This window comes from Tamandua tetradactyla, chromosome 1 (genome assembly GCF_023851605.1).
Source record: "Tamandua tetradactyla isolate mTamTet1 chromosome 1, mTamTet1.pri, whole genome shotgun sequence".
Classification (NCBI taxonomy): domain Eukaryota; kingdom Metazoa; phylum Chordata; class Mammalia; order Pilosa; family Myrmecophagidae; genus Tamandua; species Tamandua tetradactyla.
The window spans coordinates 26,294,816-26,311,706 of record NC_135327.1 but is presented as its reverse complement, the minus strand read 5'-3'; the positions used below and the strand labels follow the sequence as shown (position 1 = coordinate 26,311,706).

General features: G+C 55.4%; 1 protein-coding gene across 1 annotated transcript; it reads right to left on the bottom strand.

The window, feature by feature from the left end:
- Nucleotide 1: 1 nt before the first annotated feature.
- Nucleotides 2–10,216, bottom strand: CTSZ (cathepsin Z). The gene is made up of 6 exons (XM_077112798.1): nt 10,034–10,216; nt 9,396–9,559; nt 4,108–4,287; nt 2,108–2,258; nt 1,509–1,671; nt 2–588 (listed from the first exon to the last, which is right to left on the bottom strand). The coding sequence occupies exons 1-6, from the start codon at nt 10,171–10,173 to the stop codon at nt 478–480; spliced, it is 909 nt and encodes a 302-aa protein (XP_076968913.1). The 5' UTR covers nt 10,174–10,216; the 3' UTR covers nt 2–477.
- Nucleotides 10,217–16,891: the final 6,675 nt, after the last annotated feature.

Genomic DNA, 16,891 nt, shown 5'->3' with positions numbered 1-16,891 from the left:
CTTCTTATGTGAAGTCTTATATTTTATTCATCACTCAGGCAATTTGAAATTGCCGTCCCCTCCCATTGATTCCAAGGTGATATAGAATTGGTCATAAATTTAATCTGTTTAACCTCTTAAATGTCACATTATAGACCATGGTCACCAAAAAGAAAATACAAAGCCATCTATCTATTGAAGAAAACTGAGGTCACACCATATGATGACCCATATTTGCTGGGTGGTTTCAGTGTAGCCACTGTAAAAGGGGAGCCTTCCTGTGCAGGTGGTTAAGTCATTCCAGTTCAGATTCTTCTCAAGAAAGCTCTGCTGGCCAGTACCACACTGGTCTTCTCATTGGTAGGCACCCCTTCTAGGTACTTGGTATGTTGACCAGCTGCCAGCTGGTACCAACCTGGTGCCTGTATTGTTAGGAGCCCTCTGGTTAGGGTTCCTAATAGTGTTTTTTTAAAAACTGCTCTTCCAGAGACATCCGCTTTAAACAATGGGATCCCCAAATGTGCATCCCTCCTCAATGGCGAGGTTGTAATATGCGCCCTTCCCGTCTTTATAGGTGCTAGTGACGATCCTCATCCAGCCTCTTTCACCCTGTGAGAAAATGTAGACTCAGTGTGTCATCTCATTGCTACTCAGTCTCCTAACTTTCCTTTCTGCTCTCCATCTATAGATGTATTTTTCTCCCTCCATCATCCTCAGTCTTGCAGAACATCGACCTACTCAGCTGCCTCTTCACCTTTTCCCATGACCCCTATTCAGAAATATCTTTGGTTAACTATTTCACTTGGTTTAATATTTAGCATAAGGGGTGGCCCTGAACATCCAAAAGTCATTACTGTACCAACCAAAATGTGTTGGCTTTTTAGACCAGATGACTTCTCTGCCAATTAACAACCCCATTTTTAAGCACTTCATTAAAAATACTGACTTTTCATCACTCTCCCTCCACATCAGTCAGCTTCCCCCAAACTCACAGTATGAGTTTCTGTGCCTCAACTGTTAATGGGTAATAACAGGCCTTTGAAATTAAACTCTTACAATTAATTTATCTCCCTTGGATCTTTTACCCAACTCAAAAGTACTTTTGGAAAAAAAACAAAAAACACAGCATTACTTTTGAGAGTCTGAGATCATGATAGAAAAAAGAATAAGGTAGCTGTAGAGGAATAAGCTAGCTAAACCGAAACCTCTAAAGGGATAGTTTTCAATCTGGGGTCATTCTGCCCCTGAAGGCATTTGGCAAACGCTGGGAGACCTTTCAGATGTTACAACTGGGGGAGGAAGGGACCACTGGACTCTAGTGGGTTGAGGCCAGAGATGCTGCTCAGTACCCCACAGTGCCCAGGACAGCCCCAGGGATCCCTAGTCCATGGTTGAGACCCTGAGCCAGAGCCAGAATCTCTCTGCTTAGGGCTGCAGTCCTTGGCCCCCAAGCTAACAGAACCCTTGAGGCCAGAGGGGTATCAGAAGCCTTTCTCTAGATGTGTACTTAAGAAAGTGAAAAGTCTTACCCATGGTTCGCCCCATGAATTCCGTACAATCCAGTACTCGGTCCCATTGCTGACACCCCACCCAGCCACAGAGATGATATGGTTTATGAAGGACCTCTCTTTGTATTCAGAATAGATGCCGCCAGTGTATTTATCCATTTTTTCTGTTGCCATTATACCACAGCTGAGAGCAAACAGGTACAGAATTACCACTTTAAAGAATTTACCATTGTTAGAAATAGTCTGATTACTATCATTTGTAAATCTAACTCAGATACTGCATTACCAGATGATTCTTGATCAATTTTCTGTTGGTCTTCCCTATTGAAACACAACATCAAACTCTTCCCATAGCACTCTATGGTTTTGAAAGCTTTTTTGCATATTTATATCACTCCCAATAATCTTTATGAGGGAGCAGAGTAGTCAGTGGTTCAGTTTTACTTTTGAGAAAATTGAAGTTCTGTGAGGTGAAGTTATGTGGCAGTTGTATCAGGATGAGAGCGAATAAAATCTGCTGGGAGGGAAAGGGGTGAAAATGACTTGGGATCCACTCCCCAACCACAAAAGAGAAAATCGTACACACACCATGGGCTTGTCTACCTGATAGGGCTCCTTACCTGATAGGGCCGTTTGCGTAGATTTCTGCCATCATCTTCTCCCTCCCGGAGAGGGAGCCATAGTCGCCCACTTTCCAGAGGGTGTAATTCTGAATGACGTGGCACACTTTGAATTCGGTGCATGTCCCACACTGGTTGAACTTGTCACACGCTGTGGGAGCGCACAAAAGTCAGTATGAGACTCTCTTCGTAAACCCACTAACAAAGGATCACGCCAAAACCCACTCTTGCCAGTTTCCTAATTCAGCCTGCCATTCATTAGCTAATAACGGAAATAATCTTGGTATTAGGTGTGGTTCTTTCAGCTACAAAGAAGTTACAAAAATGCCCTTTCCTGGCCTTGGCAGAAAAGAAAGACAAATGTTAATTAGCGCGTAGTAGGCATTCAAAAGACAGCCTTTTTTTCTTTTCCTTTAGAGCCTGGGAGAAGGGCCTTTTCACAGTACTTTATATTACAGTTGAAAATTGAGTATGATCAGATTATTAGCACTGAATCAGATGAATCAATAGCCAGCCAGTGAATAAATCAACCAGTACCTTTGGGGGAAAAATAAGCTTTTTGTTATTTTGATTTGAGGAGATATCACAAATTTGGTTTAAGAAAAAAGTGCAGCTCTCAGTTTTGTAAGACTCCAGAGTCACCAGCATTTCTGTACCCGCCACCCCCAACCCCTGCCATCATTCTCAGCTCTCCCCTCTGTCCTGCCTGCCTCTGATCCACAGTGTGCTGTCTTACTGCTGTGCTGTTATGTACTTGTGTAGTGGTTATACACTGGTCCAGATTCTTTCCCTGGGACATTAAACTCTTTGAGCCTTAAATTGCTAGTTTAATTTGTCCCTCAGACCCTAAATGTCCATTGCCCAGCACAACCGGGTCTGTGGCCTCAGTTGCTAAGACAAATATGGATCTATTTATTACAAACAGTCAGGATCCTCATGAGTTCCACCCACCTGCCAGGCCATTGGGATTAGAGGGGCCTGGCCCAGGTGGGACATGGGCAGATCACAGCAGGGTGGGCAAAGATACCCCATCCCCACAGAGCAGTCAGCTGGCTTTCCCCACCCCGTGCTGGGTTTATCCCTTCAACACAGGGCTCACCCAGAGAATTCTTTATGGCTGGGCAATAAAGCCTAGAAGGAACCCGCTTCTAGAGGGACAGAGCCACTGGAGCAAACTCTCTCAAATGGCTTTTCCCAAGTTTCCCCCAGCTCGTTACTCCACCATTGCGGGGATATCTGACAGGGTCAGATGACTTAAAACTGCCATTTATGGATTTGGGGCCTGGATGTTCTTACCTTTGGTTTCTAAGGGGAGCAGCCTGGAGGAATGTGCCAACCACAGCTTCCAGGGCAGCTGGGATCTGCTCTCCCCATGTGGAGGCCCCTTGACTCCACACACACCTGCTGTCCCCAGCCTGGGCCTGGGCCTGGGCCTCACAGGACTGGAACCAGGCTGCTGCTTGCCCCTGGGCCCACTTCCTGCTCTGCACCCAACTCCTAGGAAACTGATTCTTCCCTTGGCCCCACCCATGTGCTTGCTCTCCATTTTCAGGGCTCCACAAGGCCTGTGTATGGGACCTCCAAGTCCCCACAAAACCACCCAAAGGCCAAAACACAGCAGGTTCCGAGTACCATGCACAGGCCCGCCTCCACCCTTGTGAGGTCACAGGGTACAACAAGGAGGACACAGTGTGGCTCCTAGGAACAGAAAGGTGCCCTTCAGCCCCCTCCCTAGGATAGACTTTTTAATTGGTCTCAACAAAGACCAAGGGTCCCAGCATTCTGCCCCCACCCCCAGCCTTGGTTTGTACTGGGTTCAAGGTGACTCGTGCAGGGCGGCCTGCTGTGGAGCTGGCCCTGGAACACCAGATGCAGGGGCTGGGGTGCAGGTGTGCAGCATGGGAAACACAGCCTGGGTTTACCGCACACACTTTGCCTAGGACGAGGTGGTGGGAGGGGTGGGTGGCCAGCAGGGCCAGTCTTTGGGCAGCAGGGCCTACCCTGGTCCTTGGCCTGGTAGTTGTTGCAGGTCTCATCGGGAATGCCATAGCGATGGGCATATTCCCACACCTCCAGGTCGTTGCCTCCCTCACAGGAGCCGGCGTTGCCACAGTCGATGACATTCTGTACGGACAACAGGACGGAAGGCCATGCCCCCTTCCTCTTGATGTTGATCCGATCTATAAAGGGCAGGGGGATGGCAGCCATCAGCACCCACTCCCACCCTCCAATAGCCTCCTGCCCTGCTGGGAGCACAGCCTGGACATGGCCTGGTGGCCAGGGGTGGGTGGGGGGATGCTGCTCCCATTGTTGGGAGCTCCTGGGCCATGTCACACGGGCACAGGGGTCACTGTGTGTGGTGGGGGTATGGGTCCCACAGAGCCATTTCCCCAGGGCTGTGGAGAACACGTGTGAGCACACCCATCCTAGCCCTGTCTGGGGTAGCGGGAGGTAAGGGGCATCAGTGGTAGTGAATGAGTCACTACTGATGGTGATCATGGCTCTCAAACTGCTGACCTACCTGCGTCCCTCTCCAAGCACAACAGAATCCTAGAAGTGGGTCCTCAGACAGTCTCACCTCCTCACACTTCCTGCCAGCCCTCCCCCATCACCCTGCACCCTCACCTGCCCTAGCCCTCAGCCCACCAGCACCTCCTGGTGTTCCTTCTCCCCTCTCCCACACTCCCACTCACCTCCCCTCCTCCTTGCCCCATCCCCGGCCCTACAGTTCCCCTTCACCCAGAGGTGCTCAGTCACCAGCAAAAGCCCGCTGTCCTCAGCCCCTTGTTGCCCCCTGGTCTGGAATCTTCCTTGTGGCCCTGGCTTTCTGCAGGGTTTCCCCAACCCCTGCTCAGCATGGCCTCCCCTGGCCTGCGTCTGCCCCCTGCCCTCATTCCCCTGCTTTATTTCATTCTCCTAAGCAGCTCTTACTACAGGCCACCCCCATCAGTATTTGGTTTGTAGTTTTGTTCACAGCTCTAGCTCCAGTGTCTAATAAATATGTGGACTCCGTAAATATCTGCACAAGAGAACAAGTGCATTTTCTTACACTCTGTGGCCTGCAGGTCCCTTCCCAGCAGTCCCCCAGAGTAGAGGTGTTTCCCCCACACCTTGTGTACTCCAAGGCCTAGAGGTGGACTCCATGTGACCTTTCCCTCTACCGCTGTTTTCAAAACACAAAATCTCCAGCATTTTGATTTTCTGTAGTGTCGTAGTTATGCAGGAGAATGCCCCATTCTCCAGAGGTGCAGGCCAAAGGGTCAAGGGGCTGCAACTTACTTTCAGAAGGTTTAACAAAAGGAAAGTGCCTGTAGGTGGGGGGTAGGTTGTATATGCATGTGCAAGTGTGTGTGTACATGCAGGTGTGGGTGGCGAGAGGAGCCAAGCCTCTGGATTCCTGGACCTCCTCCTTGCCCCCCTCCCCTCCCCGCTCCCACAAAACACACGCCACAAAGATGGTCTCTGAGCACACCACCTACCTCCAGGGCTCCGGTCTCAGCACCCAGCCTTTCTCCTATGGGTTCCCCACCCAATCCACTGACACCACTGCTGTCTCCCTGCCCAGCCTTCCCCTCATGGCCTCGTGCCCCCCATACCCCACTGCGATCACATGGTCCTGAGTTCCCAGTGCCCCCTCCTGTCTCAGTTCCTGGCTAGCCCCTCACTTCCTCATAGCCTGCATCCCAGCAACTGAACATCGATTGACAAAACCCCATGGGACCAAGGGGACCTCTTTGAGCCAAGACCGTGAGTCACAGGGGCACTGAGCCCTGCAGTCGAGTCCAGCACCACTCCTCAGTCTTCTCCCCCAGCTCGCCGCCTACCCCTCGGTCCATCTGACGGCCTCACTGAAAATGCACTCACAGTTTCCTCCTCCATCCCAAGCACACCAGCAACCCCACCCCCATCCAAGAAAAGCAGGTAACCATCCTTGCCCACTTGAGACCCAGGGCAATTCCAGGACTGTTCTTTCTTCCTTCTCAAGGCCTTGGCTGCCTCTTCCTTCTCCCTCTGAGAGGACCATTACATCAGCACCTGCACACAAGTCCCAAAGTCACGTGTCCTACACCTAGAGCAGCACGGAGCCCATCAATCCCACAGTCACGGCCATTTTCTGCCGCGGGAAAAACTGCTGGGCATAGGTGCCCCTCGCCTCTACTCTCGCTTCAGCCCACCTCAAGCAGCTTCCCTTGGCCTCTTCTACATCTGCTCCACAAGGACTGTGAGCCTCCCACTGCCAGTCCTCATGGTTCCCGATTTTCCGTCCCCACGTGGTCTGAGACCACCCCCAGCCCCTCCTCCCTTTCTGCCCCCACCTGTCCCTCTAGGCTATGGGGACACACCCAGCAACCAGCTTGGGCTTCACTCTCCAATACCTTCACTGACCCACTAAGACTAGCCCAGGAACGCTCCAACACGTGGCCCAGACAGGACGCTGCTTTTACGTCCCCTCCCTGCCCACGTCATCCTGGTCTCCCCATTCCAAAACAGGTATTTGGGCCCATCTTCTGTGTGCCTGGCCTTGGGTCCAGCAGTGAGGAAAATATGTGCCAACTTCTCCCATCACGAAGCTCCCACTACAGCGGGGAGACAAGATGGCAAACAAAATAAATATACCATGTACACAGCACACGGTGCCACAGAGAGTGCAAGATGGGGGGGCTGATCCCGTGAACCCTCCCCCACCACCTCGAGGTGACATTGCACCAGGGAAGAGGGAGCCTAGAGGGGCCGTCCCAGAAGTGTCCCTGGCACAGAAAGCCGGCACTACCTGATTTGCATTGCGTGGGGAGAGCATGCATCAGGTGAGGACGGGGCCAGATGGCCTGGATCTGCCCGGCCAAGGAGGAACGCTGTCTTTTGTCTGAGTGAAGTCACTGGGGGCTTTCAGTAGACACACGACAGGACCTGACAGGACAACAGGCTCTCCAGGTGCTGGAGACTGGGCGGGAGGGAGGCCAGGGCAGTGGCAGGGGCCAGGGGAAGCCTCCAGAGGTCTGAGAGACACAGTGCTGGCTCGGACCAGGGTGTGGCAGGAAGGAAGGGAGTTCTGGGTGCATTCTGAAGGTAGAGCCAACAAGATTTACCAGCAGTTGTAAGAGGGACACCAAACAAAGAGGCTCCAGGTCTGACTCCTGGGTAAGAGTCAGGATGGGGAGAGCCGCCGCAAGAAGGGGCTCAAGGGGAGGGGTAGGGGAAGGAGAAGCTGGAATTGAGCAGCTGTCATGACGTAAAGGTCAAGTTCAGGTGAAGGGTCCTGGCCCAAGGCATCCAAGGCCCAAGGCCTGGGCTCCGGGTTCAGGTTCAGCAGTCAGGAAGGAGAAGAGGAGCCAGTCAAGGGGCTGGGCAGGAGTGGCCAGGGAGGTGGGTGAAGAGGCGCGTACAGGGACAGCGCAGAAGGCACTCCCTGGAGACAGGAACCGCTCAACCAAGGAGCACACGGCCTGGGAACCAGACGCCGCTCTGGTCGGCATGGCGGGCCGGGACCCCCAGCACCGTCCACTGCAATGGGAGGGGAAGATGAGGCTGGCAGGGGTTCACAAAGGGAGAAGAGGCAGTGGAGGGGCACAGAAAGGGCTTCCGAGGGACTGAGAGAGGGGGTGGTAGCTGGAGGTGGCAGAAGGGCCCCCAGAGCTCACACTGCGGGGGCGGGAGGGGCACCGCTGACAGCTCTGCCATGAGTTGGCGAGAGGATGGCACCTCCTGCACATGTGGAGGGGGCCCGCGAGGGCAGGGATGGGTGACCTGCAGGGACAGCGGGAAGGTGGCAGCTGGGCTGGGTGCCGGGGAAAGACCCTCTGATGGCTTCTACTTTCCCAGGGAAATGTGCAGCGATGGGAAAGATGTCAAAGGTTTAAGGAGAAGGGGTGAAGTGGCCTTCTACTAGGAGAGGTATTCCATTCCAGAAAGGTCTGTGCGTAGCTGACCCACTGCGCCCCATTGGGCCCCGGGCCACCACCATCCAGAGCCACTTCCACCCAGCTCCTGTCTCTGCTGCAATCTTCTCCAAATGCAAATCTTGCCGGTGCCTACAATCCTTCAAGATCACCACCGGGCCCTGAGGGATAAGGGGCCCCATGGCTTTTCCAGTTGACCCTGTTCTCAGCCCCACCATTACCCTCCGGCCACAAAGGTCCCTTTCAGTTCCTCAACTCGCCCTTTGCCTTCTCCCTCATAGCCTCCTGGGCCTCAAGGCTGCCACCCCCTGCCCAAGGATGGGGTGGCTCAGTGGGCGCACACCTTGAAATGGAACTTCTGCCCACCGGCCTCCTTCCTTCTCTGTCCTGAGGTCTCCCTGGGGACTCTGCTTGGTGCTGGCTCCGGTTCAGAGACAGCTCGTGTGGCCCTGGCCCCAGCCCAGAAGCCCCTTGGCCCGACAGAAGTCCTGGCCAAAGTCCAGCCCCTGCGGCCACTCACACATGGCCAAGTCTTCTGAACACACTGCCTCAGTTTCTTTGCCTGCTCTGGGAGGCTTAAATGAGAGGGTACACAAACCAGTGCTTGTCATCCTGAAGTCAACAATGCCCCATTGAGCTCAATGCCACACCTACAATGGACTGCTTGACATGGTTCCAAAGCCAGGGGAGGAGGCAACAGAACCCCAGCCCGAAGGTCTCCTCCCCAGCCATGAGTCATAGCAGGGTTCAGTTGCCAGGCAGGCCTGGGGCTGAACAGGGGCCCAAGGCTGCTTTTATAGAAAATGCTAGCACCACCCTTGTCTCTCAGAGCAGGGCACAGCAGGCAGGCTGGCCAGCTTGTGGACTGGTGAGATCTCAGCTTCCCCTCCCCTCCATGCTTCTAGACTCTTGTCTCCACTGTAATCAGACCAAGGAATGGATTAGGAAAACAGCTGGACTGTGTGCAAACAAGGGCAAGTCGGGGCTGCAGCCTGCCAGCCCTCACTCAACATCCCAAGCCCTGAGCTGGACACCATTTCAAATAATAACCACAGCTGCAAAGCAGTTTCACTTCTGTGCCCCAAATTACAGAAGATGGGGGCTTTACACTTCTGCTTTGACCTGAAATGGCTGGTGGCTGGGGAAGGGGGCGTGCGGGATGTGGTAACCGGCTCCAGGGAGTGAGAAACGGCACCTGGGGGCTGCTTCTCACCTGGCCCGAAGCCCCCACAGGTCCCAGGCTTGCCTACCCCGCCCCACAGAGACCCTCCAGAACAGTCTAGCTCCAGCAAAGGCCAGCTCCCGAGGCCCCGGAGGCCCCAGCGCTTCACCAGCGGGGGCTGAGTCCTGCCTGGAGTCACGGCCTGTGGCCCGGGGCTGTGCCCACCTACCCGCCATGGCACTGGTGCTGCCGTGGGCCCAGCAGGAGCCGCAGTACTGGGGGATGTGCTGGTTCCTGGTGATGCTGGCGTAGTTGACGCCCTTCACGTTGCGCCAGTCCCAGCTCTCGGGCAGCTCTGACGGGGACAGGTACTCATGGGGTCGGGGATACGTCCTGGGAAGAGACCCCCCCCCAAGATCAGCGCTGGGGCTCGGGGAGTGGGGGGTAGGTACCCCACCCCTCACCCCGACCACAAGCCCAGGCAGCCCTCCCCCTCCTCAAAAAATCAAGGAGTGGGAGCAGCACCTCAACCACCAGGTGACCCCAATAACTCCAGGAGACCAGAGCAGCCTCAGAATGTGAAGGGGCCAGGAGGCTCCCAAAATGAGGGGGCCCTAAAGGCCCGGGGGTGTAGGGCTGACCCCAGGGACCTCTGCCCAGGGGCCTGGCTTTCTGCAGAGGGGTGGCTTGTCCAACGCTGTGTGTGAAAGAGAAGGAATTCCCCCCAAAATGAAGAGGCTGTGTCTGACCTCCCCAAAGTCAAGTTCAGCAAGCATCTTGGTTCCTCCCACCCGGAGGAGGCAGGCCCCCAAAAGGGTGGGAACACAAGGGCTCCGGGATGCGGCCCTCCCACCCGCCGGCGCCCACCTGCGCCCCAGCCGGGCCAGCCGGTCCCCACGCAGGGGATGGTAGCAGCTCTGGCCCAGACGGAAGTAGAGGCCGGCCCGGGCCGTGGCCACCAGCAGCACGAGCAGCAGCAGCGGCCGCCCCGCCCCGGCCCGCGCCATGGCTCCCTCGGCTCCCGCTGCGCCCCGTCGACCTCCCGCGCTGGGGCCCCGCCGCCCGCCGGGCCTTTAAGGCCGTGGCGCCTGGGTCCGGGACCCTCCCCTGGGCGGGGCCGCCCCCGCCGCCCGCCCGGGTGACCCGATCCCGCCCGCCCCGCGCGGCCCGACTGCCCCCGCCTCCGCCCTCTGGGCCGTGTAGATGCAGCTCGCAGGGCCTTAGCGCGGGGCCCCAGTCCCCACCCGCGCCACGGTCCAGGGGAACGCCCAGCGGGGGCGGCGGCGGGGGCGGCTGTCACCCTACACGGTGGAGCAGCGGGACCTGAAGAAGCCACCGGCTCGGAGCCTTGGGACCCTTAGCCCTGGGAAGGGCCGCCTGTCCCGACAACCCCAGCAGAAGGGGTTAGGGTTGGCCCCAAATCCCGGGAGGAAGCCCTGGTCCCAGCAGAATGACAGCTGGTCTGGCCTTCTGAGCCCTGTTTCCCAAAGGTCCAGGCCCTTTGTGGAGAGCTGTTCACCCTTAGTGGAGATGAAGGGCAGGACCTTCCCTCCAGAAAATACCAACAAGGGAAAAACTTATTTTCCATATAAACCATTAGTTCAACATTCGGACTTCCAAAATGCTTGTTTCCTACTAACAAAACTCAAATGGGGAATCAAAAGCAGAAGTGGGACCATGGGGCTTGGTTTCACAACGTCAGGGAGAATGCCCCTCGGGGGAAATCATGGGGAGGGGACTGGAAAATGGCCTCTGTCTCATAAGAAAAGATGGAAAATGGCCTCTGTCTCGTAAGAAAAGAGTACGGCTTCTGCTCCCCAGAAATCCCCCCAGACTTTGGGGTCTGGTCCTCAGCGAAGCTTCCACGGCTCCTCCCGGATCCTAGGGTCCCTCCTCTCAACCAAGGCAGCAGCCAGAAATCAAGGGGGCGTCCCCCGGCCTTACACCTGCAACGTAACCCTCTCAGATGTGTTGAGGTGGCTGCAGGTTCCCCAGGAAGGCGTCTGTCAGCAGAGCGAGGCCCGAGAGGCCAAGCCAGGCACAGCTTGAACTGCCTCAAAGTTTCTGTCCTTGTTCCTGGAAAGCTGCTGCTGAGGCAAAGCAAGGGGTGTGCTCCAGCTGGTGTGGGTCTTATCTTCTTGGAAAGCCAGTTCAGGGTCACCTCTGGCCAGTCAGATCATCTCTCCCCTCTGAGCTGCAGAGGCAAGGGAGACAGGATTGGGCTGGACTAGAACATTGGCCCTGGGGCCAGCCCTCCACCCCCACCCCCACCCCCACTTACCCCCTGGCCCATTTCTCTCTGCGGTGGGAAAGGTGGGGAAGGGTGCAGCCCCGAGGCCTCCCTCCTCCCGCCTCCAGGGATACAGCAGCCCCTGCAAGGCACGTTCCATCAGCCCAGGCTTTCCAAAATGTGGACTTCTGGTCTTCCATAGAGAAAAAGCCAAAAGCGCATCACTGCTGAAGAATCAACAGTGGCTACGACCATGGGGAACCCTAAACACCCAAAGACCACCAGTGTCCCCATGGTGGCAAAGGGCAGCGGCGCATCTCATGATACGGGGAGACAGAAGCCCCGAGTGGCCTCCGGGCCGGAGGGCTGCTCTCTGGGGCTTCTGTCCCCAGTCCTGGGTGAAATGCACCGAGGTGCCAGTGTTTACACTCAAAGCAGGGTTGAGAGACCTGGGGTGCTCTGAAGATGCCTGGGAAGCCTCAGGATGGTCATACGTTTAGAAGGTTCTGAAGCCGCAGGGTGGCCTCAGGGCCTGTGGCCCCTGATCAGAGAGGCCCCACGGTCAGAAGTCCCCATGCTTGGCGTAAGGCTCTTGTCATGGATTGAATCGTATCCCGCAAAGAGACAGGGTGGAGTCCTGAGCCCCAGACCCGCAGAATGTGACTTATTTGGAAATCGGGTGGTTGCAGGTGGAATAGGCTAAGATGAGGTCACACTGAAGCAGGGTGGGCCCTAATCCAAGATGCCTGGGGTCCTTATAAGAAGGGGAGACAGACAGACACAGGGAAGAGGGCCAGGGGAAGACAGAGGCAGAGGCTGGAGTGATGACCTCATAGGTCAAAGATCCCTGAGATTTGCCGGGAACCGCTGGGCATTGGAGGGACGTGACCCTGCCCTGCCTTGATTTGGGACTTCCAGCGTCCAGGACTGGGAGGCAATAACTCTGTGTCTGGGACCCTGGCCAGGGCCCTTTGCTCTGGCAGCCCCAGAAGAGCTCAGTTCTGTGGGGAGGGGACTTCGCCATTAAGGCCTTTGGGCAGGGCCCCTCTCTGTCAGCCCCAGGCCTCCAGGTGATCAGACTTGACAGGCAGGGCTCAGCCCGAGTGGTAGGACAGAAAGTGCCCACAGTCCCTGCTCTCTCAGGCAGAGCCCGCTCATTTCTCAGAGACCTCAGGTTCACCCTCTCAAATGCAGGGCCAAGGGAGGACAGGCCATCTTGGGGCTGGTGACTGGAGGAGCCAAAGTTGACAAATTGTGGTAGCAACTAAAGATCAGGAAATGGTGGGGAAATGGGGTAGGGTGGGGAAGTACAGAATGTGAAACTGCATTTATTAGGCCAAGAAGAAGTAAGTGAGGCTGACGTGATTTAGCACGTGTCCTTCAGCCACTCATGACAGTCACATGGCAGAGCAAAGCAGGACGGGGCTGCTTCCCTCCAGCCTTGGCTCTGGTCTGCCAGGTGGATGTCCACTGGGCTGAATGCTTCACTGTGAAGCTGGCTGGCTATGGGTTCCCTTGAAAGGGACAGGGACCCTTTCAGCAGGGGTAGGAGGGAGCCAGGGACCTGCCTCCACTGTGCAGTTCGAGGTCGCATCTCATAGGTATTTGAGAACTAGCCATTGCCCCTGATACCCCTGGAAAGTTCTTTACCTGGAAGGCTTACCGTGTGCCTAAGGTTTCTCTTCCAGGAGTTAATGGAGTCATTCCTGCTCCCAGGCAGGGGGCTGGAGCTATGCTGTTCTAGGGGGTTCTCCACTCCGGGGCACGATTTTCCTTGTTTGATCCTGGGGACAGCATGGAAGGTGGGGGCAGATACTATCAGCCCCTGTGGCAGGTGCGGAGCCCGAGCCCCAGCCAGGGAGGAGATCTGTGCTGGCGAGAGGCTCATGGGAGGCAAGTTCGAATCTAGTGTCGCCCCGACCCCCTCACCCTAGCCCTTCATTTTTACTCCATTCAGTCTCCTGGCAAACACGTGATCCAGGCCGTGGACACAAAAGCCTATTCATTTCTAAAAATATGACTGATTTTCCCCCCTTGTCCCAGTAAAGAGCAACGCATTCATTTTATAGTTAGGCCAGGGACAGCCAACTTTGCCAACCCAAAGGAGAACAAGGTGTGCGGAGTGAAGCTTTAGTTTCCTGTGACTCTCTTCAGAATCCTCTTTCTTTCCTTCCTCCCCCATGCCATATCGTCTGGCTCCCACCGCAGCGAGAAGCAGACATTTCCTATCCTTCCACATTCCTGAGTGCAGCCACATCCTGGAGACCAGCGCTTGTTTGGTTGGATGCTGACAGTGCCCGGGGGGCAAGGCTGGCTTTGTAGTGCACGGGCCAGGTTGTGAGGGAGGGTCCCCACCCAGCGGCAGGGACCCCGTCTCCCCACCATATGGGAGTGCAGGCCGACTCCCAGGCACCTTTGCTGTGTAGACCGCTGATTGGGGATCCGGGCTGTCACTGGAGTCACTTTTATGACCCCACCACCTTCCCCAAATGCCGTCTCACCCCTCCAGGCCGCAGAGGGGCTGCATGGTCCACCCGTGAACCAGCCCATGGACTCTTCCAAAACAGCCCAGGGAGGCGGGTCTAATCTAAGTGGAGGGCCCCCGAAAGCCAAGCACCCAGCAAGGATCTGTTGAGTACCTCGCATGTACCAGAGCCGGTTCTCAGCCCTGGGAACACAGCTGGTTACCCAATTCCCGTTTTCACAGAGCTCCATTTGGGACAATAACGATGTGGAAAAAGACAATCTCAGGCAGTAGAACATGCTGGGAGAGGATGAAGTGGTAATGTGTTGGAGCCCGGGGCACTTTGGACTGTTTGGGTCTTGGACAGTGGTCTTAGCTGTCAAATGGGTGGGGGTTGGATGATGGAGACTCAGCCTTGGAAAGAGCTGGAGGAGGAAGTTATGCAAAAGCCTTCAAGAAAGAAAACACTTTGTGGATACACCAGCACAAGGAGCCCGAGGTGGCTGGCAAAGGGGTGGGCAGGGGCTGGTTGTGGAAATAGTTGTGAGCCAGGGTTGCCCTGAAGCACTTCTCTCAGGCTTCCAGGCTGCAGGGAACCAAACAGATGGAGAGCCCCAAGGCTGCTCCGAAATCCCCCACCACGTGGCACCCAGGCCACACAGACGCAGGTCTGCTTTGCTCTACAGTGGAAGACTCCGACCCAGGCCTGCCTCCTTCCCTCTCCCTCCACGGGGTAGGCGTGCACCGCCGTCTTTGCCGTCTCATCTCACGTCTGCATTTTGGACAGAGACATCAGCTGTGGCAGGAGGCTTGGATCCACCCTGATCCCTGTGGCAGCTGTGGGAACGGGGCGAGGCGACAGGGGCCGAGCTGCATGGGAGGGAGAGCTGATGGCATCTGGGTTAGGGCTACAGCCAGGCAGCTGGTGGGTCTGGATGCCTGGGGGCGGACCCATCTGGGAATGGGGCTGGCAGGACCCAGTATGGACTAGAGGAGAGTTTTGAGGTGCTGTGGGCAATCAGGGAAGGCTCACAGGACACCCTGCAGGTGCCTGTCTGGCCCACCTGCCTCTTGACACCCCAGATTGTACCCCTGGACCCATTCCAGTTCTGGTTCGACCTCATTATCCTGAGACGTAAGTGTGTCGACTCCTTCCCTTAGCTTCAGTATCTTCCCCTGCAAAGTGGCGAGAACCATCCCTTAACTCCACCGTGGCGTGTGGGGTCCCAGTGAGGTTGCGTGTAAGGACGCTGGCAGAGAGGTTGGTAAAGACCAGCAAGAAGGGTCTTGGGTGCTGTCATCACCCTTGAAGCCCCTGCAGGGCAGAGCCCACGCACTCTCCCCCTCCCTGGAAAAGCATTCGGCCAGTATTTGTTGGATAAATGAATGGATTTCTGAGACTTGTACAACAGAGATTTGTTGGACAAACAGCTGGCTGGAAGAAATATATATTTTTGTTTGATTTCAGCCCTAGGTGCTGCCCCATCATTGCTCTTCGGTAGCTGCACACGCCAGGGACAGGAGGAAGCAACTGAGAAGACAAAGGTGGCCAGCTCAGGGAAGTGGGGGTGCTGGTGGTGGGCTGTGTGCACGTTTCCTCCTGCAAGTCACAGACGCCACAGCCGGGGGTGCTGATGACCAGTGTACTCAGTGAGGTGGTGAGACGTTTGCATTCTCTGAGCTGGGGTCTGGAGAGCCATGGGGGCACCCCAGAGAGGCCAGCTTGGCACAGACACGGTCAGGCGTTTCGGGTTGGGGAGAAGAAGGTACAAAGCTCCTCCGGGTGCTGGGCAACCTAACTTACTGAAAGATTGCAAGGTCCCCCTGGTCCCTTGCCTCTTTACTTATTCATCCTCCCAGAGCTTACTTTTACAGTAACAGAGCGAACATGGAAGGGAAGTACAGAAAGTGGAGCTCAGTGCATCTGCTGATCTGCCCACACCCAGCTGAGTCACTCATAATGGCCCCTCAGATGTCATTTTCTTGCTAAGACATTTGGAAAAAAAAAATTGTGCTTCTGAATCACAGGCAAACACTATAATTCAACAATCTTCCCTGAGTTATTCAAGGAACTTCAATGCACTCAGAAGTGGAAGAAGAGGGGCGGATGAAATCAATGAATTCTCTGAGTACTCTGTTTTTCTCCTAATTATTTTTCATTTGCCAAATGGAGAAGGGGAGGGAGCTCCATCTGACCACAGAAGGACTTCTCCTGGGGGAAGTCTGGAAACGGCTGATTTGGGTTTTCTGCATGACTCTTGGTTTTCCTTATCTTCTTAGTTCTGTTCCCATAATAGAGCCAAGTATCATCTGGAAAAAGGCTTGCCTCCCCTGTCTCCTGGTGGGCTGCTAGCCACATCCTCCTGCAGGACAGGAGGGGGTTTCAGGCCCACTGCCCGCCTATAGTTAATAAAGTCAGTGTCCTTAGGCAGCGTTCTAAGGGAAAACCCGCTGTGCAGCCCAGAGGACACTCGTGTGCTGGGCTCTGCCCTCTGGGCCGAGCTTGCCGAAGCTCTGCTCTCCAAAGTGGTCTCTGCTCACCTGTCTTTGTCTAGGGCTCCTTGGAGATGTGAGCCGCAGCACTTCTCCATGTGGAGAAACGACTTCATCTTTCATCTCAGATGGTCACTGCTCATCCCTTGCTGCAGTTCAGGTGGGGGTGGGAGGGTCATCTTCAGAGAGAAAAGGCCACTGAGTGATGCCGGCCCCTGCAGGGACCCCGTTCGCTGTGTCCCAGAAAGGGACATCACTTGGCTCTTACCAAGTTGGCAGGCAGAGCGGAGCTATTGCCCTCTGGGAACAGATACCTTCATAAATGAGGACCAGAGTGGAGGCCAGAGAGGTGCTTTTCAGACCCACTTCACTCGCTACCACTATGTTCTACCCCGATACAGGTGTATTTTATTTTATGGTGTTTTGCATTATTGTGCCTCACAGGTCTTGCATCTTTTACAAATTGAAGGTTTGTGGCAACTCTGTGTCGAGCAAGTCCATCGGTGCCATTTTTCCAACAGCATGTGCTTATTTCAGC

Excerpts from the sequence above, each read along its gene's own strand:
- CTSZ (XM_077112798.1), bottom strand. The coding sequence starts at position 10,173 with ATGGCGCGGGCCGGGGCGGGGCGGCCGCTGCTGCTGCTCGTGCTGCTG. Across the intron at positions 9,560-10,033 it reads CTGGCCCGGCTGGGGCGCAG|GACGTATCCCCGACCCCATG; the intron begins GTGGGCGCCGGC and ends GTCTCTTCCCAG. Across the intron at positions 1,672-2,107 it reads TACGCAAACGGCCCTATCAG|CTGTGGTATAATGGCAACAG; the intron begins GTAAGGAGCCCT and ends GTTTGCTCTCAG.